Source organism: Paralichthys olivaceus, chromosome 11, assembly GCF_024713975.1.
Source record: "Paralichthys olivaceus isolate ysfri-2021 chromosome 11, ASM2471397v2, whole genome shotgun sequence".
Taxonomy (NCBI): domain Eukaryota; kingdom Metazoa; phylum Chordata; class Actinopteri; order Pleuronectiformes; family Paralichthyidae; genus Paralichthys; species Paralichthys olivaceus.
In genome coordinates, this window is record NC_091103.1 from 6,834,455 (window position 1) to 6,848,880 (window position 14,426).

Genomic DNA, 14,426 nt, shown 5'->3' on the forward strand with positions numbered 1-14,426 from the left:
CAAAATCTGAAAATGACACTTTTATTTAGTAACTGCTCATTGCACCGACATTGACATTAAAATCTGCCTTTCAAACAGAACAGTGCAAAATATACCTTTGCAGTCGCGAAGTAAATACAATCATTGTCATCAATGTTCTCTAACGAGAAAGATGGCGAGCTGAAGGAACCGACCAATCAGAGCACAGTATGTGATTAGAACATTAAAGGCCACTGACAGACTGGACAGGATTCATGTTGTCACAATGTTTGTAAACACACACACACACACACTCACACACACACTCACACACACACACACACACACACACACACACACACACACACACACACACACACACACAGCATAGAAACAGTAATTTCAAAATGCATTCTTGATTTGTAGGTCAATAGTAATGTGGACGGTATAAAATAAGTTAATATTTCTCTTTAAGCAATTGTTTACATTGTTATCTTCATTGTCAGCAGTAAGTAAACAGCAAGTACAACAGTTATATCGACGGCGACAGCGAGAGGACAAAACACTTCAGCATCGCTCCACGTTGATCCAGCGCTTCATTGGCTCGTCATTGGCACATTAGTGTCTGTACAAGTGAAAGGGGAGGGTCTACACCCCTGCCCTGACTGGCCGTGAGAGGTGGCGATACGCCCATTGAAAGCCTGGGAAAACACAAGCTACTGGCTGTGCTTTTTGAGGAGATGAAGGAGACGCAAACGGAGCGAGAGGGAGGAGGGCAGTAAGGCAGAGAAGATGAGCTGAGCTCCTCACCACTGGAGAACCGGCAAATCTAGAATACAAAGATCTTGTCTCTCTGGACGGTGTCTACGTCATCATCCATGGTCAGCAGGACCTGAGAGGGACAGGAGACGTGTCTCATGGGTCAAGTTGGTAAAGTATAGTTCCACAAACATTTGAAGTCATCAATGCAACCTACCAACATTTTGGTCATTTTTAGCAGCTTTTTCAAAGAGGATAATCCCACTTATAAATCTTAGGGTGCCGTAACACCGATCTCAGGTAAAATGTCATTAATTTTCTCCATTCAAATGGAACGGCGCTCCCTTAATTGCAATGTGAAACCAAAGCTAACTGGATCAAATGTGTAAGCTGGTGAGACAGGGCAAAAGAAATGTACGTTGTTCTTTATTTTTATATGAACGTTAATATAAATTTAGTAATATTACTAATGGTCCTGCAGCCACTTCTCCAATTGCTTAGTCTTTTAAATAAAATTGTGCGTTTGCTGCACTCCACTAAAATACACACAATACACTCGATCATACCAGGAAGGATCCAAACATGGCGATGGACGAGAGAAAGTGCCAAATGTCGTGGTCGTCAAAGAACGAAAGCAGGATGCAGTCTCTGTTGTGCTCACGAGACTCAGCTGGTGTTTTCTATAGCAGCCGAGAGAAACACACAAAGTTAAACGCTGTATAATGAAGTTTCTCCTGCTTTGCATGTGAATGTGTGTGTGTGTGTGTGTATATTACTGACCTGCCAGGTGCTGAGACCCTGGAAGAAGAAAAAGAGCGCAAATCCCCACACCACAGCCGTGAAGAGAATACACACCAATGCCAGACACTGGATTCTCTCTCCACTCCGCAGCTAAACACACACATGCAAAATAAAACTAGCTTTAGACGTACAGAGCGTGTTTTTAAAAATACATCTAAATGTATGGATACACTCAAGCACACCTTCATGATTATGTAGAAGGCAAAGTAGAGCAGCAGGTTACAGATGGCGATGGCCAACAGGTAGGAGGCAAAGTCATTGGGTCTCTCTATGAGGCCGTAGGCAGCTCTGTGGAGAAAGAAAAACAAAAAGATGTCTTCGGTCCTTTTCTGCTTCCTGAATTTATATTGTTCCTACATTTCCAGAGAAACCGTGTTGACTTACAGAGACCAGTTGACTATGTTCCCCATCACCAGTAGAACCATGCGGTCCTGAAAGACAGACACAAGCACCTCATCTTGACTTTGCAGAACACAATCCCATGATGTCCCAGGAGTGTTTAAAATGACTTGGAAATTAATGCTTGAGGCACAATCGTGTGAATAGTGAAACACACCACCCTGAAAAAAGAATCTACCAAATATGCATATGTACACACACTGGTTATCTGTATTATAATGGCTCCAGGAAGTGCAGTGTCTGATTGGGTGTGATTTTGAAATGTGATAGGTTTAATATGAATAACATTTGACCACACAGACCAGCGCTATGTAGCAGTCGTGGGGAAGAGGGCAGTGTGATTTCAGTCTGTGGAACGAGTTGATCATTTCTTTATCTACATCCTCAAAAATCTGTTTGAAAATTTGATTATTTCTATTTCACCATATCGGAATAACACAGACGGGTGTCATAGATGCTGATCTCCATCATGGTCACTGCATTCATAGAATCATGTCCTCTTTAGCAATTTGTCTACAAAGTTAAATGATTCATTTCAACATTTTTCACTGTTTCAGCATCAACTAACTCAAACAAATACGATGATTCCTTGTTTCGCAGGATGATGGGGGAAACTGCATTAGTTTATGTTACCATGACAACTCTTCAGTATAATGATGCACAAGTCAGTACTCACAATGTACATAGGTCCACTGCACTGCCTGATGCAATCTGTGTAGATGACGTGCACCATCCTCCGCATGATCCCAGAGTCTGACACACACACACACACACACACACACACACACACACACACACACACACACACACACACACACACACACACACACACACACACACACACACACACACACGTTAGTGTGTGGTTGCAGATTTCAATGACACACTTACAATTTCTCCTCTAATGCTCTCTTGACATTTTAGTCAGATTTTTCTGTGTGGTATGTGAGAACGTGTTGTTTGCGTTCTCACATACAGCCCCTCTGGATAACGCAGTATCTCTGAAAGCAGCTTTAATGTGATCTTACCGAACCTCCACCGGCCCATGTAGTAGAGCTGTGTGCTGAGGAGGAGAGTGGCCAGAATGTGTATCACTGAGAAAACGATCCAGAACACTGTGTTTCCCTTCCCGAATACCTGCAAACAAACCACAAACCATTATTATGAAATATGTTTGTTATGCACAATAACCATTATGAACAAAAAACATTAATTAAAAACAATTATAACAGTTTTTGGTGTGTGTACTTACCACTCCTAGCACAGAGAAGAAGATGACCGCAGCCAGGCATGCATAAGCAGTGTAAGCACTTGCATTGATGTCTGGGTGTCTCTTCTGATACAGCTTCAACATACACAGCCCGGCTATCATGTACATGAAGGAGGTGTCTGCAAAAACGGAAAGGGATATTACCACACATTTACTGCTTAATCATACTAAACAATAAAAGCATGAGAAGGAAGTCGTTGCAGATGGTTATCACTGAATTACAGCTCTGATTTACTGTCTTCATTTCAAATGAGCGGCTTTAACTTTCAGAGTGATTGTTTTACATTCACAGGCTGTCTGATGAGCACATTTTACAATTACACTCCATAAATGTCATAACCAGAGGGATCCTTTGCATGTGGGCCTGAGCACAATAAATTAAAAGACTATTTCCGACACCATAAATCTTTACAGACCAGACAGCTCAGAGAAACTACACCCTGCACCGTTTCTCAGGATGACAGTGTTCTCCCTCTGCAGTATGCAAAACTCTGTGGTGCCGTAGTATCCTGCAGGAGTGTCCTCCCTCCCCAATCCCCCACCCTGCGCTCACTTTGCACTCTAACAATAAACATACCTCACTAATGAGAAGGTATTAGGACCTTTCCTTCACTAGAAGTTTATTTTGTTTGTTTGTTTGATCCACTCTAGAATTAATGAGACACATATTTCCCCAAATTCCAAGATTTTACACATTTTACCTGCCACACCCAATATGAGACGAGCATAGCCAGGAAATTGGGCTTAAAATGATCACAAAACACAGTGTCCCTTTGCCCCTACTGCTTAAAAAAAATCCTAGAGGAAACACTTGTCCTCTATTGTTTTTGTACAACGGCAAATAAAAGGAAAGAGAGGCGCACGCTTACCAAACTGGAAGTTGGTGTAGTTGGGACAGACGTGGTAGCAGGCACTGAGCAAGCCCTCCATCATTAGTGCAGTTCCCATGGCATAAAACAGACCAAAGTGTTTTGGGATACCACATTCCTGGGGAGGGGGTGAAAGAGAGGACATTAAAGTAAAAGTACAGTGTGTATCTGGATGTGCTTGTTTCGTTTCTCTTCTAATTTACTTAATGATCAGTAACATAACATTACAATATAATTGTCTCCTTGCAAACATGGGCCTTACCAGAGCGTTGAGGTCGTTGCGGACCAGAGCACGATTGTGGACAATATCTCTCTTGAGGACGATAAGAAGGAAGAGGAGTCCCAGCATCACGTAACCAAGGTTACTGAGTATGTTGTTGAATGCACTGCGTAGGACGATAAATGATATAAGTTAACACGAGCATGCCATCCTTCAGCCATTTTGTGCAGTAATAAATAATTCATACATTTTCAACAGCCATGCTAACTCCATACCTTAGAGCTCCCAGGGGGTGGGCACACAGGAAGTTGTAGTAACATATGTCCTGGTTTCCTGTGACATTAACAACCTGCAGAAGAAAGAGTCAGTTTAATATCCACGTACGGTGTAAGTCAATGTGACGATGTTTTCTTACAAAAGATATGAAACACAAGCTTCTCGTACCGTTTGATAGGTGATGACCAGCTGGATGACTGGCAGGGCGTAGAACACAGCAATGGTGGCAATGTTCCTGGAGAGAGGATCATTCGACAGTTTCAATATCCCAGACTACCCGTCTGTTCCTAATGTTCTGTTCTCTTGTCCTCTCTTGTGTTAAAGCTCTGGAGCTACTTCAGAATTATTCCCTGTCATTAGCGAGTCCTCCTCAAACTGTTCTACAATATACTGTCACTTATTATTGTTGTGTACTGGATGTTTTAAACCTAATAATTTATTTAACTGGTGTTATTTTTTCATACATTGCATTTCTATTTCAGAGGTCTGTTAAAGAATCGACACAATCATCAGACCCAGGTTTACAATTTTTCTAAATAAAAGCTGTGTAATTCAGCTCAATACAAAGCACTGCTGCAACAAAACAAACGTCCTTTTACTTTAGAGACAAATTGCTAAAGAGGAAGTGTTCTGTGTTTTTCTTAATGTAACGGCCCTGTAGTTCTCACTTTATTCGTTTTACTGCATGATAATTGCAGCTGATATGTTTATAGGAATAATGGAAGAGGGATCTTTGTAATTGATTGATTATTGACAATGGTATTTGACGTTCTTGGTCTGTATCCTCACCAGAAGTATATTTGATATTTCTTGCTGAGGACCCTCCTGTCTTTGCGGGCCAGGTCAGACACGTACAGAAATTTCTATAATCAGAAAAGCACTTTATATTACTGACAGTCAACAGGTAGAAACTGGCAACAGTGAGGAATAGTACAATTCAAACATCATATAAAAGCAGGGCTGACTTGCAATTAACAAACATTTTAGTTAGGTGCCTCACCTTGGTGCGGACTATGTTTTTGTCTGAATTGATGTCATCCAGCGTGTCGTAGTCATCCTCCTCCACAGAGCTCAGAGACTCCCGCCTGCTTCGTCCAACACTGTCCAACGACCGCTCTGATGAAAGAGGGGACACAGAGGAGGATGAGACCCAGAAAAGAAAAACTGATTTCAGTTTAACAGGGAGACTAGTTGAGCAATTTAGATGGCTGTCTGGATTTAGTAGAATTTTCAGAAGAAGAAAAGACAAACATGTAACAAAACAGAAGATCAGAATGATTCTGCAGAATCAATATTGGCTTGCTGTTCATTTCAGTCTCATCAGATTAGGAATTCCTGGCATCAACATCTAATTGAATTATTAATGATTCCCAGTGCTGATTTGTTTTTGTGTAAGTCTCGGAACTGATTCGGCCAAATGCAAGCAGTGTGTCACCGATACGGATGGCTATGTGGTGAAGGTGACTGAGGATTGGTCGACGTTTTAAAGTCTCCTGTCCTGATAAGCAAAAACACAGAAAGTCAGTGAGCTGCCTGCAGAGAAGCCAAACGGAAAGCCTTGCTGTGTGGACATATCGCAGTGTGACAGTGATGGTCCAGAAACAACATCCATGTTTTGTGCATACCCATGTATCCGTAGTTATTATCAGTTGAGGTGGCGCTGTCAGTGATGGCCTCAGAGCTCAGTGTGCTGCCGTTGTCAGCTGATGAGCAGCAAAGAGAGAAACTGATTATTTAGGAAATGTCCACACAAATAAAGACTTACATGAAAAGTATCCAAAACTCACCAAAGGAGCCATATTCATACGGTGAGACTGGAGTCTTGCCTGTAGAGATGTGATTATACACATTTTAACTCCAAGGTGAGTACATGCTGATGAAATGCACAAACAAGCCATACCAGCACACCACTGAAGCTAAATGTTAGTACATAAATATTTAAATTTGGAGTACAAAAGTTTTTTTCACACATTTGAAATAGTAGTTTTAGTGAATGGTTGAAAATGTGAGTTCTAAGAAAGTTGCTTTGTTGTGCAGAAGTGTTACCACTGTTTAAAATCAAATGATAGAGGTGAGAGGTGCTCAGGTGCTGAAGAAACACTTCAACAGTTAGTGTACACATTTATCTCAACGATCATCTAAATACAGTTTTTTTTGGCCCATCATGTTGTCAGCATCATCAACTAAAATGTGTACACTTCTGATCCGTGTCTTCAGTCAATTAACAGTATAACAGTGAGGAGAAGCATTAGGATGACATTGTGATAAAAATCTAAGTAACGAGGAAAGCGAGACTCATTTGCAGACAGTTCTACTAAAGCCTGGGGAACACTGGATGCGTGAGTCACGTAATGTTTTTCATTTTGGGCATCAGGTTAGAGTGACCACACGTGAGATGCTGTGGGCCACGCTACTCTTCTAGAGAGTCGAGGTCTGTTTCAAAGTAAAAGCATGCTAGTGTTTCTGTTGACTGAATTCAAATAAGATCAAATTGAATTGAAATACATTAATTAATTTTAACAAGGTTTTTATGGTTATTGTAGGACTAGCAGAGGTATGACTTCATACCGTAGAGTCCTGGCATTTGGTTACATGGGCACCTTTTATTTGTATATATTTGATTTTATTTGTACCAGAAACCTCACGCAGCACACACACAGCACACATGCAGCAGGCAGGCTCCCTGTGTGGACAGACAAGCGTGAGACACAGCAGATGGGCCCCACAGCCGTCATGCACTACACACGCAGCCAGCATGACTCGAGTGTAACAAATGCTCAGCTGATTAGCCATTAAATCTTAACTGTCATGAAACATTGCCACGTTTATATGATTACAAAGTCCACAAAGCACTACAGCCAATATTACTCTATCTCCCCTTTTAAAAAAGAACAATAGCATACAAGCTAATGCATAAAGAGCATCTGCAGACAAGTAACAATGTGCAAGATAAGACAGCAAGATCACAAAGGAGGAACCGTGTTGTTATACCATCTCCGTTCTTCCCAAGCAGAGAGGCTGAACCACACATAAGCATGAGGGAGAGAGAGAGAGTGAAAGAAACATTTAGTTCACACAGACATGGTAAACTCTACATTGAACAATTAAGAGCATGTGAAGTGTAGAACATCTTGCATAGTGTATTATAGCATCTACTCTACAGTACATGTCTGAGTTCAGAAATATTGGTATGCTCCACACGCCCTCTAAGGAATCCCTAATAGATCCGTCCATCGTGCTGGTTGCCGGGTTACCTGTCTCAGCAGGCGACATGTCAGCAGGATGCAGAAAGTCTTCTCTCGTCTTATTCATTCTGCAGAAACAGACAGGAAGAGATGAAAATGAACTGTATTTGTAAACTTGTCTGAGACACTGTCATGTTGTATTTCCAATGTAATGAGCAAAGTCAGTAATGAAGACATGAGGACATAAAAGACAAATATTGCAGCCATGAGAAGAAACTGTGTACATGAAACAGAATCAGTAACTAAATGTTGTTGCAGGTGTGAAAGGTGTGAAACCTTACCGCTTTTTCTCCAGACAGGCCACCAGGAAGGTGAGCAGGTAGAAGGAGAAGAAGATACCCAGACAGAACAGCATGCCCATCACATACACCTTTGCTGTGGAGTGTGGAGGAAGGGGACATATTTCAGCCTGTTCACATGCTAATACTGCATGACCTTGAGTCTAATGCATAGTGCAACAACACCTAGGGGTGGGCGGTACAACAGTGTCATCATCGTTCTTCTGCCTGAACCCCTTCAAGCCCGAGAGACAGTGTACAGAGCCCGATCTGACCTAAAAGGTAGTCTTTTCTGTTTTACCTTATTACAGACGTGTGCAGTGTAAAATAAAATCAGCCAACTTCACAGAACCCGACGTTAAATCAAAATGTTATCCTGGGAAATGCCCTGTCAGGTTTGTAATCCTGAAACTGCAGACAAATTAAGAAAATAGTGCCTGACGTGTTAGCTGTGAGGATGAGGGTGTAAAATTCACTTTTTCTCCAGTTATCTAGGTAAAGGCTTTTAAGTTATGCAACAGTTACATGTGCAACCTACAGTCGATGGCAGGGGTGACCACCACATCGAGGACCTTGCTGCGATTGCCGGCATCAAACAGCTCATCAGGCCTCAGAGGGTAGAACCGCAGCGGACCGCCACAAGCCTCATCCTCTGTTTTTACCACGACCACCACATAGAAACTGTTGCTTGGAAAATCTTTTCTCTGAAAACAGACACCAGGAAATGTGAGGAGACGTAATATGATTCTGTTCATGTGGGTTATGGCATCTACACTCATTCACAAGATCTTCCACATTGAGAAACACTACCTGCACAGTGATGGCACCTTTTTTGGTCATGGTCTGGTACATCCCAATGAAGGCCACATTGTTGTCGAGGTCATATACAGGGCACTGAAAAGATGCACAGAGAAAAATGTAATATAGAAACACATAATATAAAAAAATAGTAAAGGTAAGCAGGAATAAGATATTAACAGATTAAAGAGTACAACACTGACTACAGCTGATTTCACACACAAACTCCAGAGAAGGTCCACACAACTGGGTCTAAACTTTCTCTGGAGTTTTCTTCTCACATGTGAACAACGCAGCAGCAGATTCTGTGTTAAGACACGATCACAACAAAACAGAAATCTCTAGAGCAGCTGAGGTGATAGGTGGAGCAGCAGGCAGAGGCAGGACGTAATGTATCAATTCTGCTGCGGAGATCACATGTTTACATCAAACTGACACCAGCGTCGGCTCTTATCACCAAAAGCTCTCATGACATCTTTGTTGGCATCTGCTACAATTATGGCACAGCTGTTTCATCCTGAGATATTTGTATTCTTTTTTGTATCAACACACCCACTAGCTTCCTCTGGAGGATCCCCTGCTGTGTTCTCACACAGGCTCACTCGGAAATATATGCAGAGTTTTTGCTAGAGGGCTGGCAGGAGAAACTCTGGAGAAAGTCTGGAGCCTCTCACATTTGTTTTCTCACATACAGCCTCTCCAAAGAATGTCAGGACATTATCCTGAGTTCAGTGCATGTCTGAAAGCAGCTTGTTTTAGCACTGCATTGGTGCAGTGAACCCAAGAATTTCTCTGTGTGGTCCAAGAGTGGTTCTTCAGGCTAACCACTATCATAAGGCCACTTGAAGACAGCAGACGTCTGGTTAAGGAAACAGGGAGCAGGAGTAATTGTACCTGGATGTCCTGGATGGACATCACGGAGCAGGGGAAGTTCATGTCTGAGTTGACCTTGACAATCACAGTATCCACCCCATCTTGAAAGACATACTTGAAGTACTGAGAGAAAGGGCAAGAGGGGAAGGAAAAGAACAAAAGGAAGACACAAAAGGAAGGAAGTAATTCGAGGGGATATGATTAGAAAAGATGTGTTGTACTTGCAGAGGAGGTAATACTTTATTTAACCTGTCTTTCCTGACTATCTATTATAGAGTAAAGGAGGATGAGATAACTTCCAAGAAAACATTACAATATGAAAGCGAAAGTAAAAGTATTACATGTGTTGAAAAGCAGAAGCTACCAGACAAGTAAGTGAGGCAAAAAAAGTCATTATATGCTGAAGAATTGTGTAAAATCAGAATTTCCCAACACCCTCTTTATATTTTGTGCTCTCCTCAGCTTTTCTCATGTTTATCGATCATGTCATCTGAAACTTGTTTCTTGTTAAGTAAAACTTCTTATCATAAATACATAAAACAATGGTAACAAGCTGTATACCTGAGGTTGGGATGGTGATGCAGTGAAGCTGAATTTCTTGTCTGTCCTGTAATCAAATGTCAAAATAACATGTTAGACATACCAGCAGGTCACTTGTTGATCCATTCAAACCGCAAACTGGTGGCAGAAGCATTGAGCTGATACTAAAAGCAGCTATTGCAGAGTGTGTTTGTGTAATTTGATCAAATATCACTCACTGAAGGGTGAAGCTTTCCATGCGGCTGACCCTAAGCTGGTAGTTTGTACCCTGGCTGGACAGGGTGGAGACATCCACAAAAAAGAACTGGGTTTCAGAAGCGGCCCGGGCCGGAGGCTGGCACAATGTCCGGCCCACATGATCGTAAGGGTACTTCCTCTGGTAGCTGGAGACAGAGAGAGACATGGGTAGACACATTGATTCAATGCAAAAAATGGGTTTAGCAACCAGCAATTTAGTTTAGTTTTTTTATATAATTATTTCAAATACTGATATGGACCAATGAGTCTGAAATAAAGACAACTTTTTTCTTTTCATTGTTGTATCGAGTATTGATTTTTTATACTTGTATCATACTGAAGTCTAAAAGTTTGGTATTGTGAAAACCCAAATGACCCAACTAGATGGTGTATCTTCAATACTCTCAGAGCAAAATCTATAAAAAAAACCCTGCTCTAGAAAATGTTGCGAAAAGCACAGTATTGCTCAAAACAAAGCAACTCTCATTTCAAGAAAGCATGTGACCAAGGCTAAGTTAAAGAGAAGTAACCTCATTCAGATTAGCTTATGGGACCTCAAATAGGTAGGATCTCAGGAAGGAAGTGAAAGTCCAAGGTTTATGAAAGATCTGGAGACACGACAGACTGTCTAAACAAGACTGCATTGGACATTTTGATGTTGCACAACCACAGAGAATATCCCAGAGCGTGGGAGACTCAGGTCAAGTCACAGATAAGCTAGTAGCTCATTGCTAATTAACAGCTGAACTTTTAGCCTGTTGTGAAATACCACCTGATCAAGTCTAGTTACAGAGCTGTGTACAGTTACAGTTACAGGGCTTAACTGCAAATGTACAATCCAGGGTAGTTTATAGACTGTGATTTTGCTGATTCTATTCTATGATTGCAATTCTCACCAAAGCTCGTTTTGCGACATCTCCCTCGACCACACTGTGAGAAGAGCACAGCTGGCATTTACACATCTTCTCGTGTAGGGCTATTTATTCCACACACACCAAACCAAACAATCATCACATGACCTGAAGTCGTAATTATTTACAGTTGAAGCAAAAACAGCAGCAACAAGCAGACACACCCAAGGAGATTATTCCTTTATGTGAAGATACTGTGTGCAGCAAAACACACATTAAAAGCCTATTCAACTAAATTGGATGGACACAAGCCTATTCACTGTTAATAATTAGAGTCTGTTTATAATTGATTTTTCTCAGTTTAGGCATTCTGACATAATGCCATGACACACGACTAAGCTACACATACAGCTATTGAGTTCCCCTTGTTTTCTTGTTCTCAAGTTGACATACATAAACCACAGAACATGGGTCACTTATGTATGTTCACCACATGCGGTATGTAAAAACAATTGTGCTACTAGCTGCTGTGACACATACTGTAAATGAATGGCAAATTTAACAACATGCTCAACTACTCTTTTGAAGGTCTACAATATCTTTGTTTATATGGTAAATATAATAATACAATCAAATTGACAGTGACAAAGAATAACTTATATAATATAAAAATAAATAAGTTATAAAAGAATAAATGAAAGAATTTCAGAAAATTAACATGTGAGAAAACAAAACACAATCTACATGAGTTTCTTTTAAATGTTGAGTGCTGACACTGAGCACCAGACTTACAGGCCTCTCAGGATGAGGGGGATTTGGAAGGAGAGCACAGCTTGTTTCTGCCTCACCACAAACAGAATAGGACTCTCCAGCCCCTGTGACAGCACGTCCACGGACACGCGGACTCCCTCCGTCTGAAACCGAGAGAAAGGATCAATCTTACATCGTCATCATTACACGAGAAACAGGGTCGTCTGGTGTGAAAATCCGAACTCACCTTGTTCCTGGAGACGGTGTGGTTGAACGCGTAGATGGTCTGGTTTTCACTCGTGACCGTGTCGTTGTAGACGACATCAAACTCTGCATCTTTCGGCACCACATTCGTGGCTTCCCCCACCGCCGCTCCGCCGCAGACCAAGTGGGTCACACACACCCAGAGCAGGGCAGCCAGTCCATGTCGGATCCAGCGGGCAGCAGCAGCTCCAGATCCGTTTTTATGTCGAGATTTCCAGCAGCTCCTCAACAACATTGTGTCCGACACCGTCCCCCTGAATAGATCCCTCACGTTAGTCGAGCACGTGCGGCGATACTATTAAAAACTCCTTCCCATTCAGCAAAAAAAAAAATTACTCGGGATAGCAAAAGCTGGCTAGCTCAGCTGCTCCGCTTCCACCCGAGACAAACAAGCGGATGCTAACAGGCTCGCCCAGGAGGCAGCTCACATTAAACACGGACGCGGTGCTCGCCCTGTTGTTCACGCCCGCAAAAACAAGCGGTCAGCAATGCAACAGATGACGAAAGTTTCAAGATTGAACGATGACGGCGACACCCAGTTCATCTCCCTCTGCAACGACGGAGCCCAGCAGGCTGCTAGCTAGCCATGCTAACGTTAGCATCGTCGCTTGAATTCATGCAGCTCCGTGTTTAGTTTTTTTTTATATCCGAGTTCGGGGTCCAGGAAATGAACGCAGCGTGACGTTGTTGCTTCTCTCGAGTCAAAGTGAAGAGCTGTCACGGCGTCATGGCTTTGTTCAAGAGTCATGCAGAGTGTTTACAGTGTGGGACAATCAGTGCGACGAGCGCCCCCCCCCCCCCCCCATCACCACCACGTTCAGACAGTAAACAAACCCAACGCGACGTCATGACGTCATGTGGCTGCCCTCTGCAGGTGCACTACCTGTTGTAAACCTGCCTGTTATTGTTTGTCATTACTGAGTCCTCCCACTGTTCTACAGTGTACTGTCACGTTTTAATGTTTGTGTGCTGGACCTCGTGTGCACAGCTTTTTAGAGAAATAGATAGATATGTAGATATGTATATATATAGATGGATCGATAGATGGGTGGATGGATAGATAGATAGATAGATGAATTGAAGGATGGATAGATAGATAGATAGATAGATAGATAGATAGATAGATAGATAGATGAATTGAAGGATAGATAGATAGATAGATAGATAGATAGATAGATAGATAGATAGATAGATAGATAGATAGATAGATGAATTGAAGGATAGATAGATAGATAGAAAGATAGATACTTTATGGATCCGAGGGAAATTGAGAGCATAACAACATTAAAATGTCAACATAGTACACTGCAGTGAGATGACAGTATATCTATCCATCCATCTGTCTAAATGGATTGGTTTCAAACCCGGTCAAACCACATTAAAAACGCACTTAGATTGGTCACATTGGTGTTTTTCTATGACTCACTAATAAAACTGAACTCTGAAGATATTAGATGAAAATCTATTCGTAAGATGTTTGACACAGGCATTTATTATTATTGTCTACCGGACATTATAGAAACTTCCTCGTTGGTCATAATTGGATAATTATTTGGTCAGTAATCTTTATATGTAAACATGCATTCATAGGATATGTGAGCTGTTGGGCCCAATTAAAAAGGTAGGACCTGCCTGTAGACACATAGGCTATCATTTCCCCCAATTGTGTTATTTCACATTTACGAAATAAAGTTTGCAATAAACAAATGCCATCAAACACACTGAGAGCCTTTTCTTTCTCAGGGCAGCTGTCTTCTGTGCTTAGTTGGTAATTCAGCTTGAAGAAACAGGGTGCAGCAATGCCTTTTGAACATGGAGTGGTGCTGTTTACATCCTGGTGAATGGGCCATCGACAAGAATAGAATAGAAAAGAATAGAATCAGTTTTCCCCACATATGGAGCCCAGTTAGAAACCAGGCATAGCCCATAGCATTTCTGCAGAACAGAAAAAATGTTGTGTGGTATGGAATGAAGTTATTTGACATTTTTACATGATAACTTCAGAATATGACATTTGCTTTTGTTTTCCAGCAGGGTT

General features: G+C 41.7%; 1 protein-coding gene across 2 annotated transcripts; it reads right to left on the reverse strand.

The window, feature by feature from the left end:
* Positions 1 to 5: 5 nt before the first annotated feature.
* Positions 6 to 13,218, reverse strand: sidt2 (SID1 transmembrane family, member 2). Of its 2 annotated transcripts, XM_020095258.2 has the most exons (26): positions 12,372 to 13,218; positions 12,167 to 12,288; positions 10,505 to 10,669; positions 10,308 to 10,353; positions 9,768 to 9,869; positions 8,886 to 8,969; positions 8,614 to 8,779; positions 8,079 to 8,172; positions 7,807 to 7,865; positions 7,544 to 7,570; positions 6,340 to 6,378; positions 6,178 to 6,255; positions 5,553 to 5,668; positions 5,342 to 5,415; positions 4,721 to 4,787; positions 4,552 to 4,625; positions 4,319 to 4,442; positions 4,057 to 4,174; positions 3,170 to 3,306; positions 2,946 to 3,054; positions 2,594 to 2,670; positions 1,903 to 1,949; positions 1,701 to 1,806; positions 1,498 to 1,608; positions 1,284 to 1,397; positions 6 to 850 (listed from the first exon to the last, which is right to left on the reverse strand). In XM_020095258.2, exons 1-26 carry the CDS (start codon positions 12,621 to 12,623, stop codon positions 788 to 790), a joined length of 2,571 nt encoding a protein of 856 aa, XP_019950817.1. In that variant the 5' UTR covers positions 12,624 to 13,218; the 3' UTR covers positions 6 to 787. The 2 variants fall into 2 exon arrangements, with proteins under 2 accessions (XP_019950817.1, XP_019950819.1); XM_020095260.2 differs by lacking the exon at positions 7,544 to 7,570 and having other exon boundaries at positions 12,372 to 13,214.
* Positions 13,219 to 14,426: the final 1,208 nt, after the last annotated feature.